Source organism: Cydia fagiglandana, chromosome Z (genome assembly GCF_963556715.1).
Source record: "Cydia fagiglandana chromosome Z, ilCydFagi1.1, whole genome shotgun sequence".
Classification (NCBI taxonomy): Eukaryota; Metazoa; Arthropoda; class Insecta; order Lepidoptera; family Tortricidae; genus Cydia; species Cydia fagiglandana.
The window spans coordinates 41,565,479-41,576,307 of record NC_085959.1 but is presented as its reverse complement, the minus strand read 5'-3'; the positions used below and the strand labels follow the sequence as shown (position 1 = coordinate 41,576,307).

The following is a 10,829-nucleotide window of genomic DNA, read 5'->3' as shown; positions in this document are numbered from 1 at the left end:
TTTACTACCAATCATACCAACCTAAAGAAAAGTAAGTATAATACGTCTATGTTAAAAGCAAGTATGGTATGTGCCACCAAAATGCAACAGCAGTCATTTTAATTCGATAAGATTATTTCTATGCCTCAATGTTGGTAACAAGGGCTTTCATAATTTATCAAAGTATGGGGTGTCGATGGGCTGACTGTGCCAGAAGGAAAGAAACTTCTTTACTCACGGACCTCACGGTTTACTCATTTAAGTATTGTTTATTTAAATAATACTGAGTAATATTTTACAAAACGCAATGTCTCAACAAGAAGACAAGTTCCAGCGATATGCTACAGAGTACGATCCAGTCAAAATAGGCTCAATCGATGGTAAGTTTTGGTTATGTTACTTATGTTGTATATATACGCTATCGGCTAACATAAAATAATTAACTTTTGTTAGTTCGTTTTACGTAGTTCTACTTCTAACAAGACATTAAACCTTTATTAACATACATTTCCTTACGATTATCATTAGAGTAAGAATTGATCGGTAGAATCATTTAATTGTAGGATCCTTTATGGATTGAACTCAGGGCGCCAGGGGCCACCCTAACTGGTACAGACGAGTTCACTATAGTATTCATAGTATAGTATAGTAGCAGTAGCTATATATTAGGTTTGTAATGTACTTTTTTACGTTTTTGCGAATCAAACATGTAATAGGTAGCTTATTTATTAATCACTTTATTATTACTTAGGTACTTAATTTTACAGTGCATTGGTGTTAGCTGTAATGCTGTAAAATTTGATTTCAATAAATATCAATATCAATTACAAGCCAAATAAATATATTTACACGCCTCTCACTCTCAGACACTGACAACAAAAGGTCATCTAAATACATCTTTGGAAGATTATTTGCTTTAAAAAGTAAATAACTCAAATTCTGACGATAATTTTCAGTTCAACATCTTGTAAGGCAATTAAAAATGATGAACTTTTGCCAAATTTCTATTAGTTATCTTTTTTACAATATATTAGGATGTTTTAATACTTAGGGTGTAATTTAATATTTTTTTGGGGTTGCCTAATATAAAGTTTTGGTTATCAATATACATAAGACCTACAATTAATGAATAAAGGAGATTAATTGAGATAGTTGTAGATTTGAAACAATTGTTTCCATATAATATTTGGCTGCTATTTAACTGATCACCAGATTTAATAAAATTTAATACCAAAAAAATCTACTTTACCACCCTAAAATAATGAATGATCACCAAAATTATAACACCATTTTAATGTGAAATGATTACCAATTTTATTACATTTTACTATCCTATTAAAGGAAATGACACCAAATTAATCATTATTAACCCAAAAATTGTAAATAATTACCAAATTTCAAACCCCAATTTAATGTCAATTGATAACCAAATTTTTACATCGTGCTATCCTATTAAATAAAATGACACCAAAATAATCATTGTAAACCCAAAAATAGTAAATGACCACCAAAATTAGAACTCCATTTTAATGTAAAATTATAACCAAATTTTTAAATCTTGTTATCCTATTAAAGCAAAGCTAGTAACATTTCGTTTCTGTAAGGTTCGCAGTTCAAACCTAACCTAACCCACTTTTCTAGTAGCATTTCTTATCTGGAAGGGTCGCAGTTCAAACCTAACCTAACCCACTTTTCTAGTAGCATTTCGTTTCTGTATGGGTTGCAGTTCAAACCTAACCTAACCCACTTTTCTAGTAACATTTCGTTTCTGTAAGGTTCGCAGTTCAAACCTAACCTAACCCACTTTTCTAGTAGCATTTCTTATCTGGAAGGGTCGCAGTTCAAACCTAACCTAACCCACTTTTCTAGTAGAATTTCGTTTCTGTGTGGGTCGGAGTTCAAACCTAACCTAACCCACTTTTCTAGTAGCATTTCGTTTCTGTAAGGGTCACAGTTCAAACCTAACCTAACCCACTTTTCTAGTAGCATTTCGTTTCTGTAAGGGTCGCAGTTCAAACCTAACCTAACCCACTTTTCTAGTAGCATTTCTTTTCTGTAAGGGTCGCAGTTCAAACCTAACCTAACCCACTTTTCTAGTAGCAATTCGTTTCTGTAAGGATCGCAGTGTTAACCTAGCCCACTTAACTGATAGCAGTACAAACCTAACCTAACATACTTTTCTAGTAGCATTTCAGTATGCCTACCTAAGTTATGCGGTGCGGGGTACGGGGGTTGAGCGGGAGGGGCTAGTAATTTTGGCATCATTTTACTTTATTTGGTAATATGTGTAAATTTTTTGGTATCATAGTGGTTTATTTAGGTGAATATATCGCATTTATTTGGTCTTCAAGATTTGGTGATCATTAAGAGTGCTATTACATTTCGGGGTTGAGCGAGTTTAGGTATTTTACGCGCTGCGGCAGGCCGTGCGAGCTCAGTATTCCGATCCCTTCTACCACGCTCGCACTACAATGATGGATTAAACATTCTTGATCCTTCGCGAAGCATATTGAAATCAACCATAACAACACTAACTGTACTTAACTTATAAAGTCCTAAAACTGTTATTTGGTAAGTACGAAAATACTAAATGCAGTGCAAATGTACATAGGGGCTGTTCATAAATTACGTCATCTATTTTTGACCCCCCCATCCCTCAAATCATCCAAAAATCATGCTTCGGATGACTCTGTTTCCTCCTACGTCATGCTACCATCATCCGATGTCCAGACCCCCCCTTCCTCCCATTTGAAACGACGTAATTTATGAATAGCCCCATACTCGTACTTATGAACGTATATTACTCGAAAGGGGTCATCCATTAATTACATCACACGTTTAGGGGGAGGGAGGGGGTGAAGAAAATGTGACATATTGTGACATGGGGGAGACACAAACTTTGTGACGTCACTTTAACCGAAAATTTATTTAAATTATTTTATTCGCTGTACATTTAAATAACAAGTTTTTAAAACGATAATCATTTTTATTCGTTTAATTTTCTTTCCTAAGCAGTTTTGGGTTATAAAATTACTAATATTTATATCGTCAAAAATATTTTGATAAAATATTAATAATACTTAGGTACCTACTTAATTCGATTTGGCGATTTCGTAGAAAAAATGTGACGTCACACTAGGGGGGAGGGGTTTGCCAAATGAGACCAAGTGTGACAAGGAGGGGGGGAGGGGTCAAAAAACCTAAAAATTCGTGTGACGTAATTAATGGATGACCTCAAAGAAATTATAGGTACTCGCTTATTTACAAGAAACAAGTTACAAGAAACTGAAGATACACAGGGTCTGATGATGGAGCTGGAAGGTGGCCACGGGTACCAGTCTATCATGTAACTAAACCACTTCGTGTTTGGGCTCGTTTGATTCGTCTCAACAAGATCTTTGACACTGAAGATACACAGGGTCTGATGATGGAGCTGGAAGGTGGCCACGGGTACCAGTCTCTCATGTAACTAAACAATTTCGTGTTTGGGCTCGTTTGATTCGTCTCAACAAGATCTTTGACACAAGACACTACTCAGGGTCTGATGATGGAGCTGGAAGGTGGTCACCATTACCAATCAACCATACAACTAAACCACATCGTGTTTAGGCTCGTTTTATTCATCTCAACAAGATCTTTGACACTATATAGGTGATACTCAGAGTCTGATGATGGAGCTGGAAGTTGGTTACCGGTACCAATCAACCATGCAACAAAACCACTTCATGTTTAGGCTCGTTTGACTAGTCTCAACAAGATCTTTGACACTAGGTGATACTCAGAGTCTGATGATGGAGCCGGAAGGTGGTCACCGGTACCAATCAACCATGCAACTAAACCACTTCATGTTTAGGCTCGTTTGATTAGTCTCAACAAGATCTTTGACACTAGGTGATACTCAGAGTCTGATGATGGAGCTGGAAGGTGGTCACCGGTACCAATCAACCATGCAACTAAACCACTTCGTGTTTAGGCTCGTTTGATTCGTCTCAACAAGATCTTTGACACTAGGTGATAAACCAAACACGAAGCCCAAACACGAAGTGGTTCAGTTATGTGATAGACTGGTACCCGTCGCCACCTTCGAGCTCCATCATCAGACCCTGAGTAGTATCTTGTGTCAAAGATCTTGTTGCGACGAATCAAACGAGCCCAAACACGAAGTGGTTCAGTTACATGGTAGACTGGTACCCGTGGCCACAGTCCAGCTCCATCATCAGACCCTGAGTACTAACTTGTGTCCAAGGTCTTGTTGAGACGAATCAAACGAGCCCAAACATGAAGTGGTTCAGTTACATGATAGCAGTGTTGGCAAAAAATCAATTCGAATTGACGATTGAGAATTGACCGATCAATTCGAATTGACGATTGACGAAACTAATTCTAAATCTACTGATTGAAGATTGACGATTACTAATCGTTAATTCGAATTGATCGGTCAATCCTCAATCGTCAATTCGGATTGACGATTACTTTGTATGTACCTACCTAATGTCCTTTTTATTTAGGCCATTTTTGTGAAACTGACCAAATGCGTTCAAAAGCGGTGTCTGAGTTTACCAAAGGTTCCGAAACATGTTTCCGACGGCTATATGAAGGATGTCCTTTTTGGAACATTTTCGGGACTTTCCTTGAAATTAACCGATAGCGTTCAAAATCGATATCTGATGTGCCCAAAGGTTTCGAAACTTGTTTCCGAGGGAAATATTGAGAGATGTCCTTTTTTGGGACATTTCTAGAAATTACCCGATTGCGTTTAAAATCGATATCTGAGGTAAACAGTGTCCTGTTTTGGGACATTTTAGTGACATTCTTTGAAAGTGACTGATTGCATTCAAAATCGATATCTGAGGTGCAAAATATGGTTTCAACGGCAATATTGAGATTTTACACTTTAGCCGCGTACTTACTTTACTACCTGCATTACGCCACCCTGCTGAAAAAAGGTCATTTTTCGGTATTGCCGTCAGAAACATGTTTCGAAACCTTTGAGCACCTCAGATATCGATTTTGAACGCAATCGGTTAATTGGAAGAAATGTCCCATAAATGTCCAGACAAAAAAAGGAAACTCCGTCTGTATTGCCGTCGGAAACATGTTACGGAACCTTTGGAAATCTCAGATATCGTTTTAAAGTGCCAACGATCAATTTAAAAAAATGTCCCGAAATGGTAGGGACTAGAGGTGTGCGCCGATGGTAAAATCATCGGCGGCGGCGTCCGATGATTTTTTGACCGGCGGCGGCGGCGTGATCGGCGTGAAATCGGCGTGGCATAATTTACTAGGCTATCCAAAGCATATTATGTGTGTTTTCTAAATTATTGCCGAAAATTATATCCCGGCATGTCACTTGGCAACCATTTATTACCAATACCTACTTAATAGTTACCAACGGTATGTTTAAATATTAAATTAAAAAGGATACTTTAAAACGCTACATTTTAGGCTGTATTTTTACTTACTTTTAAGCGAAATACAAATAAAACACAAAAAAATCTTTAAGTTGCCTTAAATCTATATTGACTTTTCGCAGCCGCTGTCGCCTCACTTAGGATTTGTTACGATATAATGATGAATACTTTACATTTGTCTGAACTGAAGTTTAGCAGAAAACTATGTAAGACTAAAGATATCGTCGTTTTCGAAAGTAAACTTATCTGGCCGGTTGATTCGCTCAACAGAATGTCTTTGGAGTGTCCCGTTTTATAGAATGTTAAGGTCTACTTTGTTTTCTTTACTCCTAGCTTAGTGAAGATATTTGGTGATTTAAGTTCCTATAAGTAGGTATCATTGTTTAGGTATAGCTTATTACGAAGTTTTAACCTGACTGTTATAATTTTGATTGAAATATATATTACTAAGTAAAAGAAGCTGATAATCACCATAAAATGACTAAGAATTGATCGTGTGTATTTTTAAATGAAATTGTATATTATGTGATAAATAATTCAAATCATATCTATCATATGATGACATTGATGTCTTGTTGATGACCCTCATGCGTGTCACCAGAATCATACGAGAAATTATAAATTACGCAATTACAGCTTGCTGGAGATTCTAAGAAGAAAATAGCATGTTTATGTCCTAGGATATGAACCTGCTATTTTCTTGACTTTAGTTCACTGATTAAATTGACAATAAAGAGACTATTGATGTAAAACAAAATGCGTTGTACAAAAAAGCTGTGCGATAAAATATCAAATAATAACCTGAGATCCAGAAACAAGATCTTGTTTAAATTAACGCTAAATCGTTATCACAGCTAACACCGCAACAACAAAAATTATGCTAATATGCTTCACTGGCAAATAATAAGCGAAAAAGCATAAGGATCTTTAAATTATACCTCTGACACTATCTACTCACTACGCAACATGGAATAAGACACGATAGGTATCAAAATTTCCCACGCCGATTATACGCCGGTCAAATTTATCGGCGGCGGCGGCGTGGAAAAATCGTCGGCGGCGGCGGCGCGGCGGCGCGGCGCACATGTCTAGTAGGGACATCCTTCAATACTGACGTCAGAAACATTTTTCGGGACCTATGGTCGACATCGATTACGAATATGAACGTAATTGGCCAATTTCGAAAAATGTCCCTAAAAGGGACATCAGTCAATACTGACATCAGGAACATGTTTTCGAACCTCTGGGAACCTCAGATATCGACTTTAAGTCCAGTAAGTAAGTCCCTAAAAAGGACACCTTTGAAAACTAATCTTAGGGAAGGGAAAGGGACCCTATTAGGTTAATCTAGATTGAAAATTGATTTAATCCGAATTGAGGATTGATGCGTTAATTCCAATTGATTCAATCGGATTGACGCGTCAATCATTTGATCAATCCGGATTGATTTAGTTCAGATTGATGCCAACACTGCATGATAGACAGGTACCCGTCGCCACCTTCGAGCTCCATCATCAGATCCGGAGTACTATCTTGTGTCAAAGATCTTGTTGAGATGAATAAAACGTGCCTAAACACGAAGTGGTTCAGTTACATGATAGACTGGTACCCGTGGCCACCTTTCAGCTCCATAATCAAACCTTGTGTATCTTCAGTGTCAAAGATCTTGTTGAGATTAATCAAACGAGCCCAAACACGAAGTGGTTTAGTTGCATGGTTGATTGGTACCGGTGACCACCTTCCGGCTCCATCATCAGACCCTGAGTACTATCTTGTGTCAAAGATCTTGTTGAGACGAATAAAACGAGCCTAAACACGAAGTGGTTTCGTTGCACGGTTGATTGGTACCAGTGACCACCTTCCGGCTCCATCATCAGACCCTGAGTACTATCTTGTGTCAAAGGTCTTGTTGAGACGAATAAAACGAGCCTAAACACGAAGTGGTTTAGTTGCATGGTTGATTGGTACCGGTGACCACCTTCCGGCTCCATCATCAGACCCTGAGTACTATCTTAAGTCAAAGATCTTGTTGAGCCGAATCAAACGAGCCCAAACACGAAGTGGTTTAGTTGCATGGTTGATTGGTACCGGTGACCACCTTCCGGCTCCATCATCAGACCCTGAGTACTATCTTGTGTCAAAGATCTTGTTGAGACGAATAAAACGAGCCTAAACACGAAGTGGTTTAGTTGCATGGTTGATTGGTACTGGTGACCACCTTCCGGCTCCATCATCAGACCCTGAGTACTATCTTAAGTCAAAGATCTTGTTGAGCCGAATCAAACGAGCCCAAACACGAAGTGGTTTAGTTGCATGGTTGATTGGTACCGGTGACCACCTTCCGGCTTCATCATCAGACCCTGAGTACTATCTTGTGTCAAAGGTCTTGTTGAGACGAATAAAACGAGCCTAAACACGAAGTGGTTTAGTTGCATGGTTGATTGGTACCGGTGACCACCTTCCGGCTCCATCATCAGACCCTGAGTACTATCTTGTGTCAAAGATCTTGTTGAGACGAATCAAACGAGCCCAAACACGAAGTGGTTTAGTTGCATGGTTGATTGGTACCGGTGACCACCTTCCGGCTCCATCATCAGAACCTGAGTACTATCTTGTGTCAAAGATCTTGTTGAGACGAATCAAACGAGCCCAAACACGAAATGGTTTAGTTGCATGGTTGATTAGTACCGGTGACCACCTTCCGGCTCCATCATCAGACCCTGAGTACTATCTTGAGTCAAATAAATACATATAGAATGTCAGGTCGTTTCAAATATTTTTAATCCTGTCCGGTAGTTTATTAAACTGTACCATTATAAATTATAATACTATAAAAACAGTGCTAGGATCAAAGTCTCTCGTTGCGGTTTACACGCACACAGTATAGCGTTTTACACGGCGCCCGCCGCACACAATGATAAAAAACCTCGTCGTCGCCGTTGAAAATGTGCGGAGCCGACCGACACACGTCCTGCCTGTACAAGCTCTGCCGCGGCACTGAGCTGGCGAGCGCGCGTCATCGGTAATATAGAGTAGTTTTCAAAAAATTGCCAAAAAATTATAGTAGAATTTCATAAACACTAATGTATACCAACAGTATAAGCAAACGTTGCAGATTGCTTGAGTATGAAAATGACTTCGATATTAAGTAGGTTTTCGTAGAAATTGACACTTGTTTCGGAGAGAAAATTGAGTTCGTTTTACTTTGATTTTCTCTTTCTGAAAGGTATGTAGGAAAAATATCGTTTGATATGCCTAAAGCACAGGGTATTAGTAATACAAAATAGCCAGGTTTAGCAGAGTAAACTTCTCAACATTTCCAAATAAGAGCTTGCCGTTCAGTGCTTCAAGCGGTTTTTCGGAAACGACCATCAGAAAAAAATTCATTACTAATTTAATAAGTCCTTTTTCTAATATTTACAACGATATTTAAAAAGATAAGAAGACGCTTTTACTGGAACAAGTACTCATTGTTTCTAATAATGAGCACAAAGTCCTGAATTTCGTCGACTAGTATCATCAATTTTGCATTATTTCGACTTTTCTTGTAAGAGCGCTCTTAATGATTTTTGGTAATCATTCAATTGATATATTTGGTATTCGAATACAATTTGAAGTGCAGTCGTAATTAAAATGGTGGTACATTTGTAATTTTAGGCCTTATTTTTTTGGTGTTCAGTAATTTTTTTTGGTAAGCATGATTTTTTTATTTAGGGTACCAAAGTATTTTTTGGTGGTCATTATATTTGTAGCCATAATATTTTAAACTTTCGCGTGGGACATCAGTCAGCCGCGACCACGACCAGTGAAACCTGTGCCGAAACGTCGGTAAATTAAGGTAATTGAATAAAATTCGCATTAGACCCGTCTATAATGTGAGTTAATTGTTTCCATACTTTTGGCCTTGGGTGTAGGTAAAATATTTCGTTTTTATATGGTATAAGAAATACCTCCTAAGTTCATCATCTATCTGTTAAGGTACGGATACGATACCGCATGACCGAGCCATCCTGCGGGCACTCGAGTCAGAGTACATCCCCAACAAGTCAGTGCGGGGGGACCCGCGGCACACCGTATTCGTGGCACGACTGCATCCCAGAACGACCCAGGTAATCATCCTTTTCGTTCACTTGTACCACAGTCCACACAGTTCAGTAAACCTTATTTCAAAAGGCATGAGGTCCACCAATAGACATTTAAGAGTATTGCCATTGAACACAAATCCCCAAGACTCCTCGGGGCCTATAGTCAAGATTATAATCATTTATTAATAAATACCAAATGAAAAGAAAGATTGTATCAGGATGACAGATGCTAAGAAAAGTTGTGTGATTATATTCATACATTATTTAAGTTTTGCACAGCGTTTATCAACAATTGTCATTCGGCTACGGGTCAACTATATATTTTCTAAAGGCTTTTGTTTATGTTGAGTTGGTTGGTTTTTTAAACAATGTCCTTTTAATATTCTGTCATAATTTTCCAGGATACCCTCATATCTGAATTCTCTGACTGCGGCAAAATCCTACGCTGCCGTCTCGTCAAGGACATAGTGACCGGTAAATCCAAGCAGTACGCCCTCATCGAGTTCGAGCGGAGCTCCGAGGTCGACCGGGCTCTACAGAAACACAAAGAATACATCGATAACACAGAAGTTATCGTTGAAAGAGAGGTGGGAAGAGTTATGAAAGGTTGGAAGCCTAGGAGACTGGGGGGAGGGTTTGGGGGGAATAAGAACTCTGGACAGCTCAGGTTCGGATGTAGGGATAGGCCTTTCAAGAGGCCTATTAAGGTTGGAGAGGATAGGAGAGATTGAAGAGAATTGGGACCAAGAATAAGCGGACTCGCTCGTTTCTACATCCTTAGGGATTTCCATAGGGTTCTTCAAGAAATGGGTATTCAGGGTTCTCAAGGGTCGGCAACGCAAGAGTGGCTTCTCCGATGTTACATGTGTCCATGAGCGACGGTGACCGCTTCCCATTAGGCGGCATCTCAGCTCGTTTACTGAATCCCACAGAAAACAAATCCATAGGGTTACAAGACGACATGGATCTTTGCTTTCGTCTTTCAGGCGTAAATAGGGCGGCAATGTGGGAAAAATCTTTGCCCAAAGAATAAGTCGTGAGCATAGGCTCCCATTCGGTGATGAACCGCAGGCCTCATAGCTGCGTGACCGTACGGCTTTTCATACTAAGTACCTACGAAAGATCTGCTAAAAAGAAAAAGCTTGCTCTGAAGTATCATTGCTGAACGCGTCACCCTGCATAATATCATTGTACCTACCTAATAACTACCTATATGGTTTGCAATAAACGATTCTAATCTGAAGGATTTTTTTATTACCGTAATGATTTTATGCCAACTATAGTCCAAACTCCAAAAGCACCCATCCTAAGTATGGTCCGTGAGAATCGTAAATAGCCATCCGTGTTAGCCCCT

At 38.8% G+C, this 10,829-nt stretch overlaps 1 protein-coding gene across 1 annotated transcript; it reads left to right on the top strand.

Moving 5' to 3' along the window:
* The first annotated feature begins 221 nt into the window (after nt 1-221).
* LOC134678424 (U11/U12 small nuclear ribonucleoprotein 35 kDa protein-like) lies at nt 222-10,678 on the top strand. The gene is made up of 3 exons (XM_063536999.1): nt 222-359; nt 9,369-9,499; nt 9,877-10,678. Exons 1-3 carry the CDS (start codon nt 287-289, stop codon nt 10,204-10,206), a joined length of 534 nt encoding a protein of 177 aa, XP_063393069.1. The 5' UTR covers nt 222-286; the 3' UTR covers nt 10,207-10,678.
* Nucleotides 10,679-10,829: the final 151 nt, after the last annotated feature.

What these genes read in the sequence shown, in the direction of transcription:
- LOC134678424 (XM_063536999.1), top strand. Translation starts at nt 287, where the DNA reads ATGTCTCAACAAGAAGACAAGTTCCAGCGATATGCTACAGAGTACGAT. An exon ending in CAAAATAGGCTCAATCGATG is followed by an intron (nt 360 to 9,368) that starts GTAAGTTTTGGT and finishes CTATCTGTTAAG; the next exon opens with GTACGGATACGATACCGCAT. An exon ending in TGCATCCCAGAACGACCCAG is followed by an intron (nt 9,500 to 9,876) that starts GTAATCATCCTT and finishes ATAATTTTCCAG; the next exon opens with GATACCCTCATATCTGAATT.